At 46.4% G+C, this 25,840-nt stretch overlaps 4 protein-coding genes across 4 annotated transcripts; 2 read left to right on the forward strand and 2 right to left on the reverse strand.

Moving 5' to 3' along the window:
• Positions 1 to 11,516: 11,516 nt before the first annotated feature.
• On the forward strand, positions 11,517 to 13,217 carry PHALS_00195 (apoptosis-inducing factor mitochondrial-like; the record flags this gene model as incomplete). Its single annotated transcript, XM_024728937.1, has 1 exon — positions 11,517 to 13,217. One exon carries the CDS (start codon positions 11,517 to 11,519, stop codon positions 13,215 to 13,217), a length of 1,701 nt encoding a protein of 566 aa, XP_024572235.1.
• A 2,105-nt stretch (positions 13,218 to 15,322) lies between these two features.
• On the forward strand, positions 15,323 to 15,926 carry PHALS_14821 (uncharacterized protein). Its single transcript, XM_024728948.2, has one exon. The coding sequence runs from the start codon at positions 15,481 to 15,483 to the stop codon at positions 15,769 to 15,771; it is 291 nt and encodes a 96-aa protein (XP_024572236.1). The 5' UTR covers positions 15,323 to 15,480; the 3' UTR covers positions 15,772 to 15,926.
• A 9-nt stretch (positions 15,927 to 15,935) lies between these two features.
• Positions 15,936 to 17,805, reverse strand: PHALS_00196 (Zinc finger, RING/FYVE/PHD-type; the record flags this gene model as incomplete). Its single annotated transcript, XM_024728959.1, has 2 exons — positions 15,936 to 17,377; positions 17,799 to 17,805. The coding sequence occupies 2 exons, from the start codon at positions 17,803 to 17,805 to the stop codon at positions 15,936 to 15,938; spliced, it is 1,449 nt and encodes a 482-aa protein (XP_024572237.1).
• A 2,433-nt stretch (positions 17,806 to 20,238) lies between these two features.
• On the reverse strand, positions 20,239 to 22,305 carry PHALS_00197 (uncharacterized protein; the record flags this gene model as incomplete). Its single annotated transcript, XM_024728970.1, has 2 exons — positions 20,239 to 20,400; positions 22,087 to 22,305. 2 exons carry the CDS (start codon positions 22,303 to 22,305, stop codon positions 20,239 to 20,241), a joined length of 381 nt encoding a protein of 126 aa, XP_024572238.1.
• Between the last annotated feature and the right edge of the window lie 3,535 nt (positions 22,306 to 25,840).

The following is a 25,840-nucleotide window of genomic DNA, read 5'->3' on the forward strand; positions in this document are numbered from 1 at the left end:
TAAATACAGTTTTAATTTTGAGCGAAAGAGCGTCTTTACCTTGGTTAAGGCTTTGACTACTTGTGAGTAGCGGGTTGCGATTCGCTACACTCGTACTGGTTCGTGTAAAGAACATTAAGTCGATGACCTTAGCTTAACTTCCTCTAAGCAAAGAGATACGGCAGCCCCGCTGTAGGCAGTGATTTGTGAGACTTTATCACGCGCTGTTATACTGCCTACATATGCATTGTCTGTGATCAGTCCAACTAGCTTGACCATTCACAGTCTAGCCGTAAAAAGGATTATGCTACACAACCAATATTTTGAAAGGAGTACAAACTTTTTCTGTGTTTACGTGGGCTCGCCATGACCATTCCACTATCCCTTTCTAACGAGCCATTCGAATGTGAAGCATTTTGTTATGGCAGAACAGTGTCTTGTAGCCACATTGCCGTCTCTCAAGCCCAGCGATATGGAGCCGATAGCCTCGTAATGCTCCATCCGATGGCATAGCTCGTGGTCGTCTTTGCATAAAAAATTCTTAGAGAAAGTTGACGTGTTACCAGGAACGAAGCGCTCGTAAGTGTTAGATAGAACTGATCTTCAATTCGACAATCGAGTCTTTATAGATCGTATCTATGAAGGTATAGCACGAGTTGACCACTTATCCGTCCCGGGATAGCTAGACACAATTGTGAGCTAAAGCCTATCGTTGAGTTTGAGTGTTAGAGTCGTTGATAGCCGAAGGACTGAAAGTATTAATTGATCACCTGTAGGTGCTCAACAGCTATGTGTGTAGCGGGGCTGCCGTAGCTCTTTGCTTAGAGAAAGCTAAGCTATGGTCACCGACCTTATGTTCTTTCCAAGAACCAGTACAAGTGTAGCGGATCGCAATTCGCTACCTCCAAGTACTAAAGCTTAAACCAAAACAAACAAGCACTTCTGTTCAAAATCGAAGCTGTAGTTGATTGTTTTGTTGCGGCGGAGCCGCCAATATCTAAAACCCTAGGTTTTTCTAAGTAATATAGAAATATCTAATTAATATAGTAATGTACATTTCTACTGACAATCCTGCCACGTGATGGCTTCTTGTTACGGTGTAGCGACACCGCTGTGTGATTACACTAACTTGTGTAATATAAACCTATGTCTGGTCGCACAATCTTATGCGACCTGCCCTTTTATAAAAGGGAACGGGTAACCTTGTCACACCCTCCCCCGTTAATATTGTGAATATCCACAATTCACATTGAACGGTCGCCTCATACGAGGCTCGCGTGCTTGAGACACCTTAACGTTCTTTCAGATAAACACCTAAACATTCTCCGCTCTATGAGCGCTGTGTCTACGACAAGCAAAACACCCAGCCTAGCTGGTAGCGAGGGCGCTCGCGGGCAAAGCCCTCCTTTTACTGCACAGGGTGTATCTCCGGACAGTACGTCCGCAGCTTTACGGTAAATACATCCCAAGTACTCGGCAACTGAGCGCAACACATCGCGCCGCCCCGGGCGACAGATTTCCTCGTCGAGGAGTTTGAGGAAGTCGACTACGAGTCGGATACTCCTTTCCCAGAATGGGATGACAAAGAAGATAACAACGCAATGTGAGCCCAGCTCAAACCCTGTGAACACCATGTCCGTTCTCTGACCTCTCAGCTTCTGGGGAAAGTGGCTTTAGTACCATTTGCCTCGACGAAGCACAGGAGCAGCAATTTGAGGCTGCTCAAAGGGCGGATCTGCTGCTCTCGTTTCCACGATCGGTCTCAGACCCTCGCGTGGAGTACGGCTTCCGCTCGGTAGATCCCGCTACTGAAGCAAAAGACGCGATCACTCTATCGTTCTGCGTTTCCGTAGTCGGGCCCCCGGCAACTACATAAGTTGAGCTTGATCAGCGCAAAGATCTGCGAGCTCGCATAGTTGTATCACAAGAGATCCTAAGGGATCAGTACCGCGCTCGGCTTCGAGCTCAAAGAGGAGGCGCTCCTGTACCCTCAATGCGGGTCATCCCTGTGGTGCTCGCTCCTGGCGAAACCGCTGCATATGATGATTATCTCTTTGAGCGATGGGTGTGGCGGCACCGGAAAATTTTTTCGCTGTCTACCTTACAACGAAGCCACAAGGAAGTTGACGTGCACGTTAAGCGCCATCTTAGATTTGGACTTGCCAATCTTAAAGCGCAACGTCGACTACATGCGTATTGTCATCCTGCGACGTAAGGAACAATCCTTAACGCTCCCGAGAGCTCTGTGGTTTCTCACACGGGTGAGTCTACACTCACAGCAGCTCAGGGCCATAGCACAAACTCGGCTGATGGCTCTCCGGCTTCCCGGGCTACTACCGAGAAGCGCGGTGCGCAAGACTCGCTCTCATGAGATATCGGTAATATCCATCGACCACGTCGAGTGCGCTGTACTTTGCACAAACGAAATATCCTTTCAGGGATCGGCGTCTGCGCTGGAATAGTGATAGCTATTAGCTTATTATAAGCGTGGACGATACGCCACATGCCGTTCTGCTTCCAGACACAAAAGTGGGTGTCAAATGGAAGAACTTGCTCTCACGCACCATTCCTACATCGTGTTTTGCGTAGAAAAAGGCGTCAATGACGTCACACTGCTCCTTGGGCGGGGTCATTGGCGTGTTGCACACTATTTAGCTCCTGGAATTAGGTCAATTTCATGACGCATACCTTGGTCTATGGGTAGGACCGACGGCGGGTCTTTTGTGACGACGTCTTGGAATTCCTTCACCAAAGGGTAATACGAATCCGAGGGATTTTTAGAATCGAAGATCCACTTCATGCGTTCAGCACCCAATCGGTGTCCTCCAGGACAGCTTCATCCAGAAGCGACGGCGAGTTGATCTCCTCGTCCGGTGGTATAATGACCACCTCGGTTAATTTACCTGCCTTTAATGAACCGCCAAACCCTTCGAAGTGTATCTTGTCCAGCTCAAGAAGAGCATCCACCGCGAAAATAGATTTGAGGATGACGTCGTAGTCTTCCTCTCCCGTTATAGCATTGACAGGGGTACAGCTATGTGCGCTATCGTCTACGGTAGACACACCCTGGGTCAGGGTCGACACCCTACGTCTTGTCGATAAAATACGGCTTCGCCGTCTCCTATCTACAGAGGTTTCACGTCTCATCGAGACGAGTGGGAACACGCACTCGGCGTCTTCCAGTCTCCCCCTCCCTGCTCCATCGGAGCCTTGATATTATTATCATCATCCAACAGAGAGCTGCTTATTCCGCAGTCTTCGTCTAGTGGATAACGTGCCACTCCAAGCGCATCAGAAGGGTCTTGCTTAGGATGCCTCAGACCTCGTCTTACCATGCCATTTTTGCCATGAAGCAACTACTTCGAAACGTCAGTATTGCTTATTGGAGCGGCATCGCCGTTGATGCCTCGGACCTCGTCTGACCATGCCACTCTTGGCACGCAGCGACTGCTTTAATACTTGAGCAGCGTTAGTGGGCTACGCGCCACTCCACGTTCCGCCCGCCAGCCACGCTTGGGACTCTTGTCCGAAACACGTTTAGTGTTGATAACTCGGATTCTTCTATATCCAGCACATGGACCGTCCCGGTCCAGTGCCCACGCCAATAGCGCTTCTACTCTCTAGCAGAGGTGGGTTCATGCCTCAAGAAAGCTCCACCACGAGACACGCGCGTAGCGCCCAAGGCCTTCGACCACCAATCCTCCATAGCTCATTGTGCTCCGACCATGCCATGTCAAGGATAAGGTCTACCTTGCGTCCAAGTCAGAAACTAAGCAGCGTTCCACGCTGTCAAAGTCGAGAAACTTGACACCGAGGTCCACAGGGACCCTCGGCACAGTGACACAAGTCCCCGTCGGTGACGGTGTCACTCAATTGCGCTTCCAGCGCCTCAGCATACAGTCTATCGTGGAGCGTCGAGCATAATTGTCTGACGCACCAGAATTGAAACGAATTTTCCATGGCTTAACAAAGCCCTTCACGATCGCTTTCATGACCACCAAGTCCAGCTTGCACACACGTTCCGTGCTCAAGAACACGGAGCTCTTCAGGGTTGGACCCCGCCGCTCACTACCTTTTTGAGAGTCAACAGGACTCAGTTCTTGCCCAGTAGGGTGCCCTGCGCCGATTGGGTTTTCTCCCCCCCCGCGTCAAACCAGATTGATTATAAGCGGAACGACGGTTCGCCGAACCTTTACGCGCCTTGCGCAGGGGAGAATCAGTCGGAAGATGACGGATGTCTCCATAGACAAAATACCGTCCGGTGTTTACACGCTGCTTAGTATCTTGGAGCTCTCCCATAGCTGAGATCCATTGGTTCAGGCCCGCTCGACGAGCTCTGAGGATGTTCATTCCAACCAAGTCGTGCCGACTTAAAGCTAAATCCGGCATTCAATGTCACATTCACCGCTTCGTCAGGCTACCCTTCAGCGTTTTCTTGCTCATCAATGGCAAGAAAAACAATACTTTGACTGAAATTGGAGGCTTTTCAATCTTAACGTGATGGATACATCGACGTCACTTTCTTTGTTTTAGGCCACAGCATTCATAAACTCGCTTGAAGTGTCTTGTTTTTGAACACTTTCTTCATCAATACAGCTTGTACCTTGATCAGGGGCACGCAAAAATATTGACGAAAACCTCTTCTTGGTGGCATTCTTATTCTTCTCTCGGGATGGGTCTTTCTTTGCCTCTGATACTACTATTATTCATACTACCATCTACCATGACTTCCATGTCGATAGCTTAGAAGACAGTCGTTTTCTGGTGCCCAACTGCTCCACCTCCGGTTGGTGTCTTCACCTTCGTCTTCTTGAGCTAGTCCTGTGAACATGGGGGATCATCGCACACCACAATGTCACTTGGGACATCTGTGACTTCTTCGACAGATTCATATGTCCATATGGTTTCGCTCGTCGTCATGCAGCTAGAACTAGCGCTGCACAACTTGTTGACGACGATCTTCAAATTCATCCAGTCAATGCAAGGCTGATGGTGCTTCAATCATGGCATGCCTAGGATGATATCAAACTTATCATCGAGGTCGATTAAGATGAACTCGTCTTCACCTCGTAGATCTTCGAACTTCACTGCCAAGCGAATGCCTTACTTTGGCATCTTCATTCTAGATCCATTTGCTAAACGAATGATTATCTCTTTTTTTACATCGGGCAGGCTAACACCATGCCAGTCACAACTTGCGCTAGAACAAAATTGTTCGACGCACCAGTGTCAATCAAAGTTCGTAGTGGTCTCTCAAAACCATCTACAAAGACTTCTTGGACAATCAAAGTCGCGTTTTGCCTGATATCCGATCACACGTGGTGGAAACTGCATGTGCATTATGCACGTTAGGGCCAGAGCTCGGTGTATCCACAGCATTCACGGTACTCTTCTTGGGCCCAGTAGGGAGGCCCGCCTCCATCAGTCGTTCCCGCTTTTTACCCTTGGGAGCGTTCAAACCGACGACCTTTATAGCATCCACGGTTATCCGAACGAGCACCCTGTGTCTGTTACCAACTCGGCAAAGACACTCTGCAGTTCCGTGCAATATGACCAGGCTTCCCACAACGGAAACACTTTTCCATCGTTGCGAGGACACTCATTTCCAGGCGTGGAAAATGTACGAGATGTTCATTGGCTCTATACCATCAATTGTAGTGGTGGACTGGTGCGCTTGCCTTGGTGCGAAGCCATTGAGCTTGGCTTGATTGATGCTGAACTCTTCTTGCATCGCACGGTTGATGGCATTATCCTGCATCTTGGGATACTCACATACAAATTGATTCCGGGTTGGGCCATCATGTAAGCCCGCCATGAACGTTACGACTTGCGTTGAAACGTCAATTAGCTCGTCGACGATGCTCGATAACAAGTAGCGAGCACGCCATGCATACGAGGGTAGGTCGAAACGACTTTGACGAAGCTTGAAAAATTCGGCACGAGCTCGAAACTCACTCTATGGTGGTTCAAACGCCTTCTTTTGCTTGACTTTGAAGTGTTCGTAGCTAGGAAAGCAGTTTAGATGGGCTCAACGCTTTCCATACGCCCAACACTTCGCACGACCCGCAAGGCCGGACATCGCGAACAACACTTGCTGCAGGGTGTCTCGCAGTTGTCTTGCAGTGATTGTTGCATCCAACTCGACAAACCATCGTGAGAGAGGCTCATCCTCTCCACCACGGTACAGAGACCTGTTCAGTTTTAGAGACATCGTTCTGTACGAAGAAATAGGGGTTGCGACTTGCTTCCGAGATTCCATAATCTCATGATGAATGAAACATACGGCTACGTCATCTGGTCATCCGGAGAAGACAATTGCAGCTTCTCCGATGACTTCTCGCATCCGCTCGAGTGCCATCCACACATGAAAAGACAAATGAGGAAACAACTCATTCGTCAACACCTCAGTTTGCGGTACTGATGAACCAAGTAGTACTCCAGCATCTTCCATGTCACTCGGACAAGGACAAGAGTATGGCTTGGACTGGAATGCGCGACGTGCTCGACAGCCGCGTCGTTAAACAAAAGTCGAGTGTCGCTAAAAAGACCGCTCGAAGTGCTACCAGGTGTATGAGGGCGCTGTTCATAACAGTCCCTCAAACACGACACACACGCTTATGCTACGAGGAAGCGATACCCGATGTGGAGGGGGAAGGACAGTCCCGACTTGGAGAAAACTAGAACGACTCGATACTTAAAGGTTTACTTGCTACTAAACTAAAAATGGTTCATAGCTACGTGCAAAACACCCCAAGTGCCTCCAGAGATTTAAACTAATAAAACCCTGGGTTCCTGATGTATAAATCAAGGGTGTCCCGAGGTTGAATCTAATCTTCAACCGATAGAAGATCTTGGGTGTACGGGACTTGAACTTTCTCTATCCGCTTCTTTTCTCTTCTGTAGAGACACGTCAGTCTCGTCACCATTACAGATGCCCAAGTAGGAATAAGCAGTTGTCTTACACAGAATGTATGCGACTTCAAATAAGAAATCACATATGTATTGGGAGCACCATACTGTAATCTTCTTTTATTAATTCCACAATACGTACGGAAGGTGCATAAATGTATCTTTATATTATGGCAAAGTGTGGCCCGTTACATTGATGGAATGATTGGCAGCGCCGTGTTTAGCGGTATGATTAATCTATGCGTCCCCCTTACGCCGCTTGGTAGGGGCGAATAGCCGAACGGCTAGCTGATGTCAGCCCCTCACTGTCTTTACAGAAGTCGATGACTTCTTGTCTACCAGACTGAGTGTCCTACAGCACGTTCGCGATGCGATGACTGAAAGCCAAAACATGCAGAAGAAATATGCAGACGGAAGAAGTAGAGGAAATATTGATAACATTGAGGTCGGAAACCTGGTCTTATTAAATGCCAAAAACCTTTCTACACATGCAGTCTCTGTTGTCTTTGAGCCAACGCTCCGTCCACGGTTGACTGAATCTTTTAAGTTCGTGGCCAAGCGAACCTTCCGAGAAGGATGCGCACCCACCCGGTGTTTTATTTGGGATTGCTTCATCCGTACCGGGATGTGGCGCAACAAACCGCGGAAGCGTTGGCGCCGGCCATCCAGAAGCTAAACCAGCAACCGGTTTCGAGCACATAGTGCAACAATTTTCGTCTCAAACGGCGCCAGGCGCTCCACCGTCGCACGAACTGACATTTCGTCTGCTCGACCGCTCAGACAGAGCGTGAATTCTCAACGTGCGGCAGTCGGTGCACAAAGTGCTCCGAGCTCTTGAGATCTTCTGCACAGCGGAATGCGACCTCGGCAAGATTTTTGGCAGAGTGCCGATGACGACGGACTATGTTCTCCAAAGGTCGAATAGCATTGTGACCGGACGGCGATCGACCAAATCGTCATCGTCCGCCGCCGACACTTCGCGACGAGAATGGTGGTGCTCACTATCACGTATATTGTGGCTCGACGTCGTCGCCAAGGTCAACCTCAGTATATTGAGAAGTTGTGGGGATACCACGACTGGGAGGTTGAAGTGCTACTTTGGCAAGACTAGTCAGACGTCGTAGAGATCTATGATCAAAGGAATCATGACGCTCCGCGCTTCTCGGTAGTAGCCAGGGAAGCCGAAGGGCCCTGAGCTGAGATCATGCTATGGCCCTGAGCTGCTGTGGTCGTAGACTCACCCGTCTGAGACACCACAGAGCTCAAGGGAGCGTGATGGATTATTCCACATGTCGCAGGGAGACAATACGCAGGAAGGCGGCGTTCCACCTTGAGGTTGGCAAACTCAAATCGAAGATGGCGTTCTACGCGCACGTCCACTTCGTCGCGGCTCTGCTATAAGTGAGACAGCAAAGAAATTGTTTGGTGCCGCTGCACCGATCGCTCAAAGAGCTCTTCACCACCTGCATCGGTTTTGCAAGGGGCGAGCACCACAAGAATAGTCCGCATTGCGGGTACAGAAATTTGCACAATGTTATCGGGCCGAACCGTCGCCGCATGCATCGGCATGTTTAGCAAGCATACCAGTTCCATAAGATTGTGACTAGCTTATTTATCAAACTTGACTTTCGATTTTCTGAAATGGCGCTCGGTCATGCTGGTATTGTAATCTTTGTTAATTTCCAAGATGACTCATCTTAGTGCTGCCAGCGATGAAGATACAGCAAAGCTACCACTCGACAAAGCGTTTCGTCATCATTGATGTGCCGGTGGTCATTGCTTCAAATCGAATTCCTCCCTAATCAGCGACGTTTATAGGACGCTTCAAATACACTCGTCATCAGTTAGGACATCTCCAGCACTGAAGGGCCACAGTCTGATAGTCAGACAGAATTGTTTATCGCGTAGTATCGATCTTCTTCGAAGCAATTACGCTGCGAAACTGTCTCTGGAACAAAACGCTTTTGCTAGTTGAGTTTGCGCTATTGTTGTACATGCCACTACAGGCTATACCCCATTCAATTTTAATGATCTGGTTGATTCCTGTATTTTTTCGATACCACCGTAGATTGGATCCGGTCTTGGTGTGGTGCTGTCGTTTCGATCTGATTTGCTGAATTCAGCTCAGCTAGCCTTTATAGCAGAATCGTAACATCAAATTCAATAAAGTCTAGCGTACGCAACGCTATGACCAATGGCTAGGGGTCGTAGACGCAATATGTAAATGACAGATGAAGACGGAACTAGCATTATTGTAAACTGTGGATGAAATGTCATTTAAAAAAGGAAAATAATGCGGCTAACGACAAGAGACATAATTGCGATCGCGCTGCATCAGACCGTTTACGACCAGGTGTGTCAGAAAGGGAATCGGCTGCACGCTTACTATGACTTTTGTGTGGGCTCCAGCGAGCCATTCCAAAAAGAAGAGAGCTCTACGGAGACTGAGAAAATACTCAAAAATCTGCTGTAACCTAGAGATTCCTTCTATTCTAGAACAACGATACGGCTCTGATATGCATTAAATAAGTCACTCCACTCTGTACGATGGTGTAACAAGGAGAGCGCATCTGATATGTGGCTCATCTTTTCATCATGACCTGGGCAGAGCTGCCGTATCTCTTTGCTTAGAGAAAGCTAAGCTAAGGTCACCGACCTTACGTTCTTTGCGATAGCATAATTATCTGATCATGACCCTGAACGATCTGTAACAACGTATTCTCATACACTATGAGCCCGAAGATACTGCATATGTCGGCAGGCTAACATATCTGAATCCGTATAATCACTAAATATTCACGCCTGTCTTTGGAATCTGCATGTTAGTTATGTCCATCCTGGTTCTCAGATGCAGCTTCGCGCACTCAGCGCATGGCGCTCGAGCTCATAATTGAGATGAAATCATCGATTTCGGTGCTAAGTTTAGCGAGATGAATTGTATAGACTTTCGTGTTGCTCACCAATACCAGTGCCACCTCGTGACGCAGTCAAAAAAATGCGAGACAGGCCTAGCTTATTTTGTATAAGGCAAAAAGAGGTTGTAGGACATGCATTTACTTATTCAACTTAATCGTTCTGAGTGAAATTACACGCTCCAGCACCGCGGCCTCTACGCCCAATTCCTTCTGGAGATATCCGCCACCACGCGTTCAGTATGACCATCTATCTGTGTGTGACATGGCCTAGCACCTTGAACAAACAGTGTTCGTATAAACTTCATGAAAAGCACGGGCCACAGTCTGGCACAATAATCACTAGCAAGCCATATTGGTGCAGTTTGCTTGGCTGTTTCGTCACCGGCTGAGATTTCGCTTACAGCGGCGAGATGAGTCATCTTGCTTTGACAGTGCACAAAGACCACAACGACGGTATTACTCTGTCGTCTTTTGGAAGACCGAGAAAAAGGTCATACTTATTACTTGCCAGCACTCGGCCGAGGCCGGTAGACTGGCCAAAGGCGTCAACGCATGCGGAAAAGTTTAACTGCTGACAAAATGCATGGGTTTAAACATACGTGCTAAGCTCGTATATGTGTCAAATCGCCGCTCTGTAGAGCCAACAGCGCAAATTTTAATCTCACTTTGGAGGAGGCTGCCAAATGGGATCGTGCATCAATCTGTATTTAAAATGTTTATCATCACACCTTTTGGTGTTGAATGGATCAGTGCTGTAAAACAGCAGAATCTGGAATTCAAAGTCACGGTACAAATGTACAAAAATACGCTTGAAATTAATAACATCTAAGCTCAAATTCTATGCTTCTCAAAGATTTGATCAACACAGCGCACATTGCATTCGATCCAGAAACGAAACGTTTCTCTTCATCAATGCACGATGTCACTATCGTGACAAGCGACAGATCATATTTGGGGTAACGCAATAGCGCATCCGACACAATATCAAACCGGTCCGGATTCAACCTGACCTCGAAGATAAACTCGCGAATGAAGGATTACTATACTGTATTATCTGTGAGATATGTGGCAACGGTGACGCTGTGCACAAGAAAGCAAGAGCTTTTTTAGTCAGAAATTGCTTAGAGCCAAGCTGGTTAACCTTAAGCAAGACAAAGGCCCCCTTTATCGAAAGTAGTCCCTTGTCGGAGATCAAGGTGGCTTTCCTCTGTCGCCTGCTGCTGGCGAGACGCAAACACAATCACTCTTTACCAAAAGTCACGTCCCCCAACCGATCTTTTGATCTTTTGATCTTTTGATCTTTGATCATAAGATTATAGGTGCTATACCATAACTTTTCTTCATCTTCTGTATCCATAACTTTTTCTTCCTATAGTTGATACTACATAGTGTATGTTATTAGCAAGGTACAAGGTAAAGACAAACTTCCAACTGAGCTTAGCTTTATTTGGCTTTAACTATCTATTACAGTGTTTACAATGATACACCGCTGTGTAAAGCATGTCTGTACATGCATCCATGACTCTCATCCTTACCAAGTACTCATCCTTACCAAGTACTAATCATAATAATATATCATAGAACATTTATTTACTTTGGTACTTCTCAGCGTCCCATAAGTCCGAAGGACGCCCTTGTAGTACGGAGCTCAAGTTACAACCGACACAACTGTTAAAAAACGTTCACCTCTAAACACTTAAACAATTTTCGTTGATGTGGCGCTCGTTGCAACGCTCTCCACTTCCAGCGGCGGCGTTAACCGCTGGCCTCTTCTCCATCGTAAAATCTTCGCTTAATGAGCCTGTTCAATCAACAAATGTTATACCGCTCGAAATTCCCGCTGCTTTATCGTCACCAAGTGCGCCTTCACCCGGGGGCGATAAGCTCCGATTATCGCGTCGCTTTACCCGCCGCAAACAAACCAAACATCACAGATATGTGATTGTGGGATCTGGCACGGCCGCCAATGCTGCTATCGAGGCTATTCGACAGGAAGATGCTTGTGCCGATATTCTCGTGCTCAGTGATGAGAATGCGCTGCCTCGTCTTGACTTTGGCGTCCAGCAACCGCGGGGCGACGAGGATGATAGTGATGGGGACGACGGGCCGTCACTGGCTCCTGCTCTTTTAATTAGCTACAACGAATGGCGTCGTCATTTAAGTGCACGCTTTGAAGAAGACGTGGTCTCGTCCACAGGGCCACCGCCACTTACATTATTGCTCGACAAGAGGCCACTTGAGTTCGACGTCGAAAAAAATCGCGTGTTGCTAGGAGACGGCACTGAAGTGCGATATGAGCGCTGCCTCGTGGCATCGGCTGGTCGGCCTCGTCACTTTTATGTGTTGGACAGCGATCGCGTATCATACGCGCTCAAAGACCGCGTCAACACGTGCACGACGCATGCAGACTTTGTGCGACTGGATCAGCTGGCCGCAGGGGCATCCGATGAAGGAGGTGGTGCGGCACAGAGCGTTCTGGTAATCGGTGCTGGTTTTTTGGGCTGTGAAGTGGCCTGTGCGCTGGCTACGGACCCGCGGAACAACCACCTAAAAATCAAATTGGTGTTCGTAGAGCAGTTACCTGCTGCCAGAACGCTACCTCCTTATCTGGCAGAGGAGCTGGCGCGACGACTCAGCCATGCAGGAGTTGACGTCGTATCTAACCGATTAGTCACAAGTTTGCGCCCAAGCCTGGATGATGACGACAATGAGAGCGACAGAGGCGTGACTGTAGGCGTACTAGGCAAGGACAAGCCCGAGGTAGCACTAGATGCCGACTATGTCGTGCTGGCATCCACCCATACGGATCCAGCTACGACGCTTCGCATGGGACGCGCAACTCGGACTGGGGGTGGCCTAGAGCGGGATGAAAAAAATGGCGGACTAGTTGTTAATGCGCAGCTAGAAGCTGTTTCTGGTTTGTTTGTTGCTGGAAACGCTGCCAGTTATTATGACCCGTATTTGGGAAGACGGCGCGTGGATCGTTACGATCACGCAGTCAACAGCGGACTCACAGCTGGTCGCAATATGGTCAGATCGCTTCGTGGTGCAGGAAAGATGAAGACATACAGACATCAGCCTTTGTTCCGTAGTCACCTACCGGGTATTGGCGTACTAATGGAAGGTATCGGTGAGGTGAATTCGTCATCACGCACTGTAGGTGTCTGGGTGCAGCCACCTAACCTCAACTCCAGCCCGAACGGCAGTCAAGGGACGCCGTACGAGCGTGGTGTGGTTTATTTCCTTAAAGGTAACAAGATTATGGGCATTGTGCTGTGGAATGCCTCGGATGTGCTTGAGAGTGCGCGTCAATTAATGCTCTCGCGGCCAGAAATTCGCGACAATGTGGAGGAGGAACTCAAACACGCAATTTCGCTCGCGCCAAATGACTGGCTGCATGTCGTATCTACGTAGTCATTTTACCAATTGGTGTGCAGATCTGTACGAAAGAAGTTAGGAAGGTGATAAAAGGTTCTGCATCCGCTAAAATGGGGCTATTTACCTTTACCGACTCTTCCGTCTTGCACTAAATTCACTTAAAGCACCGTGTTGTAGTGTTGAGAATACTTGAAGAAGAAACGACGAGCGTTTGCGTCGATGAAAGCACTTCGACGTCAAATGCTTTGCCTATGAGCACAGCAAATGATGATGGTACGAGCAATATGGTCCCGACTCGCACACGACATTCGGAAGGATTAGTTTCTATCTGATGAACTTACTGATGGATGTTATTGACGGCAACAAAGATGAATACAACTCTCGCAGTGATCGCGACAAGTCGAGTACTGGAGCGTCAGAGCAGAATCAAAATTATCTAAGCTGATTAATTTGAGTTGACATGAAGCAAAACATTTTGACCGCGTGTGTCGTAACTTCAATGCCGACTTTCTTTGTGCGTGGAACATCAAGTCGCACTCCTGCATGAGAGTTACCGTGGAGATTGTGCTATCCACGCAGCTGTGTAATCACAGTGTATTTTGGCCGTACTTTATGGCGCTGCCTTTGCTTCACACAATGCGAAAAACATGTATCCATAGAAGTCTTTGTTATTCACAAGCAATGTCAATTGTTTTAAAAGGTGAACAGGAAGTCAGACCCACGGGTAGTTTATCGTGGCTGACGCCGTCGTCGCAATGTGATTAATCACTAAAGGATATGAAGACCGAAAAATGTAGATGTAGTTGTGACTGGGTTAATAAGTGTTGAGATAAAGACAGCGACCAAGTTTCTATCGTAATCAAGTCAGAGAAAGATGCCATTGAGACTCTACACAGAAATAGGGTTGCTTACTACCTTTGAGAATACAGCTGAACCCAGTCGGCCACCATTCAGAACTGCTGACGAAGTCAAGAAAAGATTTTACTGATGAACATCTATGGACAAGGAAAAAAGAAGCAAAAAGCACTCGAAGCGGTCAATCACAATGGGAGAATTCGAGGCAATGCGGGATCTTGTCAGTGCGACATTAGTGCGTTTATCCCTCCAGATTTTATGTACGTTTTGGTGAATGTTGCTAGCGCTTGCTTCTGCAGTTACTCGCGGAAAGCGTTGACAGGTTGAGTCACAACAATCATGCTGAAGGTGTCAACATAGGTGTCAACATATAGCCAGGGAACCACTGAAACTTTTCAGCGAAGACCAAATAGTGACATCACCGACGATCGAAAATTCAAGAGAAGTAGACGTTAGAGAAGAAGAACTGCATGATTTGAAGAAATCTACGAGTAATTGGGCTGAAGCTGTACCTTGCCGGTCTTTAAGGCAGAAACGCGCTTAAGCATTTTTCTGTTCTGCTTTTACGCCGCTTAGGTGGACTACAGTTTATTAACAAGAGGCAGTTTTGCGAGACATTAATGCTATATCAGGTAAAGTCCCGCTTTCAAAACTTCACGAGGCCGACTCCAAAAACAATCGTTCGACACACATCGACGATCACGCGTCATCTAGACACAATCAAAATTGGCACATGTTACGATACCTTGTGCCGCTCTGATCATTTATGAACGCAAGGCTTGTGACGCTGATCTAAGACACTCGAGCAGCAATCAAGTAGATGTCTAGTGGCTGCATCGTCGATCCTTTTAGTATGAGCTTGATGGTGGGTGACAGCATGACTGACGTCGAGTTCATATCACAGTGATTACCCATTGAGACTTTTTACGGCTAATACAGAAATTTAGCATAACTACATCTCACGTCGGTCCTTTGTCATTGTGTTGTCAAAATCATTACACAATAATTTGTTTGAAAGTCAAAGGTGCTGCACGTTGTGCAAGCTGTGTATCCGTGACTGCATCCACTGCAACGCTTCTAAGTTAATGGGATTCAAAACGCCAAAAGTACTTAAATCTATAAAGTCGAGCAGCTAACTACTTGTTGCAAAAGTAGCTGAGACCACGCTGAGAAGACAAATTCTAGGAAACAACGTATTTTTGTTTCGGTTCGATCGAGTGTTTATTAAAAAGGTATTTGTTGATGCGAGTTAAACAACTATAAGGCAATAGGTGAAAGACAAATACGTTGTATTCATGTTCATGTTTGTTAATCTCAAAGTCGATTAGCCTTACTGGTTGTGCACGTTTTCTGCATTGGTTGTGGTAAAAATTATAGTGAGAGGAATCTTTCACTTTCACATAAGCAGCTTCAACTGAAACACGTGAAATACTTCACGAAGCTGATGGGGAATTACACAAGCGCGTATCATAATGTTTATAACAACAGACCATTCACCTTGTTATCAACGAAATTAGCTACGGTAAAATGCGTTCATCGCACCTACATTTCGGTAAAAGCGTCCGTAAAAGTTGGACGGATTACTTTTGATCTCAGTCAGCCATTGTCGTTGAAGTTATTGTCAGCAAAGGTGACAAGATTGCAAAAAGGGGCAGCGACCGCTTCTTTGCTCCGAATCCATGCCATCGAAACCTCGATCCAGCAAGATTGTCAATTTTTGCCTTACAATGTCTAGCTCCACCGAACATCTGTCCATGCACCGTTCAACATCGATGTCTATTTGTCGAAGAACATTATATTTATGAACAGCTCATGCATCATATGTATGACTTGAACTTAATCACATTAACGCTTCAGTCAAGCAGGGTTTTCACAATATCGATCCTCCGAGCCACTATATCATTCCAATATTGTTTCATCATCAAAGCCAGCATAGTCATTCCACTGTTCTTCTCGTTGCATTGTTAGGTTCAAGTCATCCAGCAAAGTGTACAACATTTCAAAAGATTGACTTCTCACTGTGACATCCGCCTCATCTTCGTCCTCTCTCTCGTGTATTGGGCCAGTTGAATCCTCATAATCGAATTTTGAGTAATCTGGTGATAAGTTTACAGATGCAGGCGCATCCATCTTAGTAGACAAATGTCGATACGGTTCAAACACGTTAAATGCGCGAGCACGATGGCGATGACCATGTCTGGGTGATGTCAGAGACCCATATTGGCCAGCTCGAATTTCCTGACGAATAATAGCGATCGGATTTTCTTTCAATGTTTGTGAAATGCAAGGCGTGCATAGTTTTACTACAACCGATTGAGTTTCTTTACTTCCAAAGTCTCTGGGAAAAAGGAGTTTATGAGCTCTGCTGCAACGATAACATATTTGAATTCCGCACATTTCACAACGTATGGGTGACGTGAAGACGTAACGTAGTGATTTGGTACATAGTGGACACAGTGACGGAGGTATTAAAGCATCTTCAAAAGACATAATTCGTTTGTGTCGTAGACGCCATGCGAGTTTCTTGCGCTTTGCACAGATATCCGCGTTCCAGAAGTACGTAAGTCCATTTGCAGTTGACAGCAGAGCGAGACTGTCTAGTACACGACCTTGAGCCGCTGCTCGTCCTGTCATAAAAACGTCTACTTCGTTTGTGTCATTTTCTCGTTGTCGAAGTAAGACACAGGACGACACTTTTGCTCGCACGAGGCCTAATTCTTTTCGTAGCTCTGGATACTGCGGCAGATCTACGGAATGAATAAGGAAGTAGCCAAGTTTTGAACCATCCCCACGGATCTTAATGCCAGTGTGTTCAACATAAACGATATCTCGCGGTAACACGACGGCGCTCATGAAAGCAGGATGAGCTTTGACTAGCCACTTTAATCCAAGAAATCTGAACGGGTGGGCTATAGTCGGACCTTTGAGCTCATTGAGCACTTGTGCATCCACCACTTCGTCATTCGACGTCGCAGCCTTGGCTATCATGTGAACAGCGGTAGGTGATTGAATACCGTAAATGATGTCTTCAAGTGTCCCTTTCAGACTGCCGACTGCTAGCAATTGGGGCAATGTCCAATTTACATCGCTCTGGGACCCGTCATTGTGGCATTGGCGATAGTTAGAGCGCTCGCAGAATAGATTTATGGACTTGCGTGTCTTGAGTGATTTCCACCGGCTCATGTCCACCACTGACTGGTTCTGCTGCACGTGCTCGTCCAGCTGACGTTCGGCCAACAAGAGCTGTTGATCTGCTAAAGCTTCCAGTGCTTCCTCTTCTTCGACAGACAGCAGCACAGGTGGAAAAGGTTCGTGTGACAGTGGAAACCTTGTCATTGAAGCTTTGTTATCAGCAGTGCTCGGGATTAAGCGATTTGATACGTTCTTCTTCAATCTACTTTGTCGTGTGCAGCAAGATGTCGATTCAAAAGTGGCATCTTGAGAAGTGTAAAACAGCTGGATTAACTTCGTTTGAAGCTCGCCTCTTCGTTATAGATTGAGAATATTATGCATCGTTGCTAGAAAACAATTCATGCAGGCCTTGCTTGCATGAAAACCATAACGTTTGTTTGACAAGATCAGACTATAATGAAGTGAATGCAAACTTTTAAACGCGCTTCAAGAGTAATGACCTCAGCACACAACAGACGTTAAATGTCAGTCATTCTTCTTTCCGAGGTGTAAGGGACTAGGAAAGTTGTAATTTGTTCCTGCTCTTTAAGCAAGGCATCAAAATTTGATTTGGGTCATTGCTGTACTTACTATACATTACTTACCGGTATCTAGATGGTATCCATGTTTTGGGTGTGACGGCTGTTGCGATCGTAATGTTATTGCGCCTGGAAGGGCCAGGTCCTGATGTGACTAAGTTTGGCTCATCCTTGTCACGGTGTGACGGTACAGCTGAGGCAGCAACACTTACTGACGTGTCCAGCGTTTAAAGCCTTAAAATGGTTATTTTGTGGTGAATATTGTTAACAATTAATTTATACCTCTGCAGGGTTTGGCTTAAGCTATTGATAAAAGACAAGTTGAGCTCAAGAAGGTTTTCAGCTGACCTATCTCTCAATTCAAAATCGTTGCAGATATTTCTTGTCATTCTGAAGCACACAAACTCTTGCTCGAATCATCCTTAACATGACTCATTTGGGTGTGAGCTTACTTGGAGATCATCGAAACCGCTTTATTTCGACAGAAATTTACGGCATTGTGTCTGCTACTATCCCATAACGCGGTATTTGCTAGCGGCAACGGAGCTGTCTACAACTTAACGCAAATGCTTTGACCATGAAGTGTGGTCCACTGTAACTGTAACGGGGTTACACGTACCCTTGTAAGAAAGGGCGGGTCGCACAAGATCGTACATAGATGTGTAATACACAGTAAGTATAATCACACAGTGGTTAGGCTACACCGAAGAAGAAGCACGTGGCAGCTTGCCGGTAGTTATGCATATTACTATATTAATTAGGTTCTGCTATATTAATTAAGTATTAGTGTATTAATTAGGAGAACCTAAGGTTTCTGGTATTAGCGGCTCTGCCGCAACTTAATCAATTAAATACAGTTCAGTTTTGAAGAGAAGGGTGGGTTTGCCTTGACTAAGGTTTTTTGTATATAGAATAGCGGGTTGCGATTCGCTACACTAGTACTGGTACTTGGAAAAAAACGTAAGGTCGGTGACCTTAGCTTAACTCCCTCTAAGCAAAGAGCTACGGCAGCCCCGCTGCGTCCACGAAGCTAGTGAAGCCTCAATAAAGCACATTGCCGCGAGCGTCTCCCATGTTACTGGAAGACTCATAAGTCCCTGGCGTACTATTACAGCGTCATCGATGCGCCTGCTTCTGTCTCCCGGCGCTTTAGCTTATTTAGGTACTGACGCATATCTGTAACTCTCACGTTACATCAGGCAACACAGTTCTTTTGCGCTTTGCATGAAGTTCCTGATTATTAAATTCAAGCCTACACTAAATGTACTGAAATATTCATATGCATACTTTAGGAGGGTCACAACGAATACCGTGTGTTAAGAAAAGGAATGACTTTGCATAACTTCTCCTTACCAGCAAATGAAATGACGCTTTCAATGCATTCATTGAAAGCGTCATTTCACCTAGCTTCACAATGTCCTACAATCCGCCCGATATTTTTCGTAGACTTCCAGGACGTGTTTTTACCGTCAAAGCATTTCCACGAGCTTACGGGACGCTTACACAAAGAAGAGGGCCAGCACAGCGCCACTTTCAATAGAACTTGTGACGGGTGCCACTATTGCAAATAAATTGGTCATTACCGTCGAGAGGGCCTAATTGAAGTGGAAACTCGACGAAATTCTTTTTGCTGTGAACAGCACATTAGGTGTGAGATGAGTCAGCTTGAGTCACTGCACTAAAGCTGTGTACAAACATTCAAGTTATAAACAATGATACCGTCACTGTAGTGTTTTGCTACGGTTGCTTCAAATTTGACCAATTCGCTGGTCACGCCAACAAAAGCAGGTTTTTATTCTGTCGACATTGTTCTCATTCCAAAGCTCACAAAGATACTGCTACGTTGTACTACGCAGCTTGCAATGGGTAATTCGACTATCCCTCGTATCTAGGTGGATGTCTCAAAAATGGGGGTATGCGTCTACTCTTCAACCTACTAGAGAGCTGTACAGAACCCTCACCTCATGTAGGACACAGCACTGTGTTCTTTATGCTTTTCCGCAGTTCGAGATGCAGCTGGGTCATCGATCGACATAGTATGCTAGACAACTAGATATAAGTAAGGTTTGGTCACCAAATTACAAGTTGTGAGCAACACAATAACTGAAGTGGGTATGTGCGATGCGTGCCGACTCAAAACAAAATATAAGCTTCATTTCTGCCAGTCACACGGCTTTGATATCTTGAAGTGCAATTTGGCATCCATTGTAATAGTTTACCCTGCGGAATGCGCTGTTGTATGCTAAATGTATTCTACCTGTCAGGTGCTAGGCGGTCACGGTCGTAGGCTACGTGTCCTCTGCGTTTCTCGAGTCCACGTTCTGGAACAGCTTGAATGTCCGGTGTGTAGAATATGCAAAGACAGACCGTATATTAACGAATAGATGGACTGTCGATGCGCAGGTGACAGTCCACACTGCCCCTAGGCTCTCATCTCTTTTTATAATCATGCAATATGTAGTGTGACCGACGTTGACATCAGGTAGTTGAGCTCAAAGGTCTTTGGCTTCGAGCTCGTAGTCGTAAGCTTCGATGAGCACAGGGATGTCGTTGGTGAGATCGTGCTCTCGCGTGTCCTCAATCAACTGTATGGCATACCATGAGATGAGCGACTCCCACTGCTGCGTGGTGCTGTTGTGACGATGCTCCTTGACCTACTTGCATCCCATGATAATGCCTTGTTTGCTTACATGTTCTAGATCCCTTCGATCACGTCATAGTACTTGTTCTTAAAAGAATTTGAGGCTTGATTTATTTACTTTTGTTTCTCCTCCATGGTCATATGACCCTTAAGATATATAATCGAGAACTTTAACCACTTGTAGGTCTGACCCAGCGCACAATTAGCTAATTTTGATGAAGACACTCGTCAGCACGAGAAAAAAACAGAATTGGAAGAAAAGTCACCTTTACGAAGAATTTGCCAGCGCTCCACGCTTGGCTATTATCTTAAACGTACACGTACGTTTCTTGCTATACTTGACTACCTCCGCCGGCCTTTCACGTAGAATATTGTGCTAAAGTTGAACTTGCCACTTTCGATTTGTGGAATGACAATGACATCGAGGGGCGTTGGTGTGGTGAGACCCGTAAACAGTTCAACAGGCGCCTTTTTGCCGAGGGAATGGGCAGGTGTCTGGTTCAAATTGAAATGAATAAGCGGTGGTAAGAGTTTTTAGCTCTTCGTGCTGGGTTGGTACTCTAGAAGCAACACTCTCATTATCGGGAGAATGTCCCGGTAGATGCGCTCGTCAGTCACGTTGACCCACGGACTAACAAACGTGTGGACTGTTTTGAGTCGTTCGCGCAAACTCTCCATGAGTTTGTTCTTAAAATGAGATCCGTTCTATGATACCCATAGAGGTGCGCTCCGAATTGCTATTCTTAATCCAGTATTGCTGCAGAAGGCAATGGTACGATAGGTGTGTCACAAGCAATGAGCTCGCAAAAATACGAAAGCTCGTCTTTTAGCACTAACACTTACCACAGGTGGTCGAGGTGCAGCGTTTCATAGAGCGTCGTAGCTCTGCTCATGAATGCTGGACCTCTCACGTGTTTGCACAACAAAAGCCCAACAAAAGTTCTTTACCAATTTTCGAAGCTTGTGGATGTCATACTTGCCTTGCAGCTGCACAGTCGTGGTGTCTGCGATACAAAGGGCATTTAAACTGCAGTGTTATATGATAAGAATGCGTGTGATGAGTTGTTCGCTTGAGTTGGGACTCAGTCTCTCTCTTTTGCCAGGAGTAATCCGTCTTCTAGCTCCGCCACTACCGCCGGAGCCGATCACGCAGGGTTTTGAGCATATAGACAGTAGTAAGTCACACAAATGTGTCGTCTTGTAGTAGCCGAAAGCAAGCACCCAGTATTGTGGACCGTGTGTGTGTAGACTTGACGGCGACGGGTGCTGGTGTTTCACTCTGACATTGTCTGTTCCCTTGATATGTTTAATCTGGTAGTACAGGTTGGTCAGCATCAGCGCATAACTCTGCAATTTTTCACGCACGTGCTTTCAAATTTCTAGGACGGGCACAATATCTGGAGCAGATTGGTGTGATCGCAATAGATCTTAAAACCGTTGGTACGGTGCTGCAGATATTCAAAATCGTTTGCAGACTTCACAATGGGTCATCCGTGATAGAGTAGTGTAGCTAAGGTCCTGTATACTCCCCCTTTGAAGTAAAATCTTTCGTAGTGTTAATTAACGAGGGGTGTGTCATTATCGCACTAATCGATTCGCGCTACGACAAGCGCCTGACGTGTTCGTTCGCAAACACACATCAGCATTATAACCCGGGAATATAAGTTTGATAATTGTGACTGACTGTTGAGAAACGCACGGTACGCTTGTTGCTCTTCGACGGTTCAGGTTCTTCTGCCAGACGCTGTTTACGACTACGGCCTGCGAACATTTCTCGCGCAGAAGTGTGGCATTTCTCGCGTAGTCTACGGTCATTTTTATGCCAATCAGCCGCATACAGTAACTTCAGAAGGTCAGCTACTGTCGCTGGAAGGGTAGCGCACGCCATCTCCATCAGTGTCGCGTCTACGCCCCACATGTTACGGGCAAACAAACAGCTCGTGATTGCGTACAGCTTCAAACTGTACTTGAGTATGCGTGCAAATAATTTTTGTAGCTTTGAGATAAATTCCTCTGGCGTCTTAGACAACACGATGATATTGTCTACCCACGCGAGCACATTGTCATACAACATTTCCTTCAAGACCTCCTGCATTTGGATTGGAAGTGCAGTGGTGCATCTGTAGCTCCTTGTGGCACTCGTAACGGCGTGTGTATCGCATCGTTGACGGGCTGAACATCTCACGAAAGCTTTGTGCAGTATGGGTTAGAGAAATGGCCAGTCCGCAAAAGCCTTCATCTTGCGGGATCTGTTCATAAAAGACATGGAATTCAATGAAGTAACTCATAGAGGGGATCTCGCCTGCGCCAAGGACACACTTGTCGATGTTGGCAAACAATTTTTATATCAGAAAACATAAGCTCGCAAGCGAATACTGCTGTTCTTTACAACATTCGTCCATATGGACTTGATTATCGTCACGATATGGCCAAAATCGCCGCGTTTGTCAGACGATTGAATTTCGTAGGTGCGTACGACAGTTTTATAGCATACCTTATCCACAGCATCCTATTAGGCGTACTACTGTAGTAATAGGAACATCGCTGTCTCTCACGAGCAGTTGGTAATAATCATGTAAGAGGTCGCTGTTCACAAACGGCCCCTCAGACACAGAACACACGCTTGTGCGACGAGAAAGCGATCCCGACGAAAAAGCGATCCCGACGTGGAGGGAGAAGAATATTTGCGACTTGGAGGGAAGAACGACTTAATTCCTTAGAGGTAATTTGCAACTATAGTAAAATGAGTTATGGCTCCTAGTTTCATGCAAAACACCCCAAGGGCTCCTAGAGGTTTTACTTTTAAAACCTTGGGTTTCTGACTTTTAAATCAAGGGTGTACTGAGGCTGAACCTCAGCTTCAACTTATAAAAGATCTTGAGTGTACGGAACTTGAACTTCGAAAGCTTGAACTTCAATTTTTGCGGGAAAGTGTCCAGTGCCACCCACTTCGAAAGACGGAGACACGTCGGTCTCGTCACCAGTACAGATCCCCAAGTATGAACCAGCATTCTGTCTTACAGAGAAAGTTTGTGACTTCATTTAAGAAATCACGTATGCATTTGGGAGCACCATACTGTAATTTTCTTTTATTAATTCCTACAATCCATAAAGTAGGTACATAGATATGCCCTCATGTAATGGCCAAGTGTAGCCCACTACATCATCCCCTCCGTAAAATCAAAAGTACTTTGATAGTTTTGCAGACCTTTTGGAGTAGCTCACTTTCCGATCAATAATAAAGCGATCAACAATAAAGCGATCAAGTGAACAAGCCAACATGAAAGAGCTTTCTTCGCCTGAACGGCAAAGAACGGTTCTAGAACTCTTTGACGTTCCCTCCATCCTCAACCGAAATGGAGACAAGAGGTTTTACATGGAGCAAATCTTTTGTTGGCGTCGGACCAACAACCGTGATGATTCGATTCGGCCCATCGCAGCTAAGCTTAAACCTTGGCGGACATTTGTTTACTTGAGAACGAGAACAAATGGAATGTCTGTTTTGCCGAGTCGGCGTTGGCAGGACTCCCAGTCGCGACCGAGCACAACCAAGCTTTGTTTGTCGTAGTGTTGCCTCTAGCAACACTACAAGCGATTTTTGTAGCTGCGGACCACGTCGGGGACATCAGACTATAAGGCCTGACGAGTTTCCCACGTGTCCGAGTCCGATGGATAACCGCGCCACCAAACTCTGTAGAAGCGGTGATGATTTAAATGCTTCTGTTCACGATGGCAAGTCGATCGATTCTCGTGATCGGTAATCGTCTCAACCACGCAACGACGCTCTTCACGAGAGTCTCATAGCGGAGATGGGGCTGAACGTGAAAAGATTGGGCGATTTTGGAAGTGGAGGAGTGCTCGTCGCGGGCAAATTGAGGCATTGCGGCAGCGTTGCACGACGCTTGAAGATTTCTGCGAGAGCGTTTCAAACCTTTGTTACAGAGCAGAGCTAGAAACTCTACGTTCTGACTTAAGGTTCTGCCCAATGTTTGGCTTTGAATTCCTGTTTTGACGTACGGTTTCAATATGTTCATGCGACTCTGGGAGGACGAGAAATCTGGTGAGATGGCCCAAAAGCATTTGTTGCACTCTGTTGAAGAGGTAGGCTCTGTTCACGAGGTACTCTGTGGTGAGTACCATTCTCGCCTTCAAGCGTTGGTATCAATAAAGAAGCAATCACTTGATGTCCTTTAATGCTCGTAAGCCGAGAAGAATCTCCAGGGTGAAGAGCTGGTTGCTCTTCATGAACAAATGAAGAAACGTCATGATCAGCTCGATCATTCACTAAGGGTAGAGAAGGATCGGCAGATCCACTTGGAAGATACGACTTTAGCCTACCCACATAAAATGTAGAATGTAGGCGCATGCATGTAAGGATGGCTAATGTATATGCATCACTATTGCATTCCATCACCGTGAATTGTTTTATGAACCTTGATAAAAGCTTCCTGCTTCCCAAGCTGCACACTGAATGTTTAGGCAGATTTGTCGTGGAAAGTAGTACAAGGTCATTGACCTTATATACCTTCTTGTTCTTTTCCTTCCGCTCTAATCTGCTTGTTCTTTTTGCAGATCCTGAGCTTTTGCAATCGCATTGCGAACAAACCAAAAAAAGGCTAATATCTTCGCAACAAAGTCATCGACGTGCTGTTTCTTTCGACTTGTCATGTCGTCTAGAGGTCTCATTGAGTCAGAAGTCGCTTTTGACTACCCCCTGACAGCATTTAGGTCTGACTGGGGCTCTACAGCCATAGTAATCGACGCGGCGTAACTATGCTGTACGTCTTCCAGGACTCGATTTATACGCTCTGTTTGACCTTCCGTTTCAGTATGTGCCGCTGTTGACATGGATAATTTGGCGCCAATAGTTCAAACGGTGCAAGCAAAAAATTTGACGTAACCACGGTCAGATACGATCTCAACAGGAAGGCCATGCAGACGGAAAACAACGTCTACAAAGACCTTAGCTGTCTTCTCGGCAGAGATCTTGCCCGAAACAGGGGCAAGGTGAACCATCTTGCTGAGTTGGTCCATTAACACAAGGATACCACTGCGTCCGTGTGTGTCAAGCGAAAGTCAGAATATGAAGTCCATACTCACAGATTTTCAGCTGTCAGTTGGCACTGCCAACCACCGAAGTATGACCTGAGTGGAGCCCGATGGTCTCACTCTCTGGTGTATCTCACACGATTTTCATATACTTGCGCACCCCTTATACATATGTGGCCAATAGTAATCCTGGGAAAGACTGAGAGACGTTTTCTCACATCCGAGAAGGCCACCCAAAGGGCTGTCATGGTAATGATATAAAGGACGAAAACGCAAACCTTCGTCATTTGGAACAACAACTCGTGCTGTATCCCCGTGTTCAACCGCATAGTACAAGAATCTGTTGTGTACTCCAAAATTGTGAACGCGCGATCTTGTGCGAGACGAAAGACCTTGCAGTGCAT

This window comes from Plasmopara halstedii (genome assembly GCF_900000015.1).
Source record: "Plasmopara halstedii genome assembly, contig: Scaffold_110, whole genome shotgun sequence".
NCBI classification, from domain to species: domain Eukaryota; phylum Oomycota; class Peronosporomycetes; order Peronosporales; family Peronosporaceae; genus Plasmopara; species Plasmopara halstedii.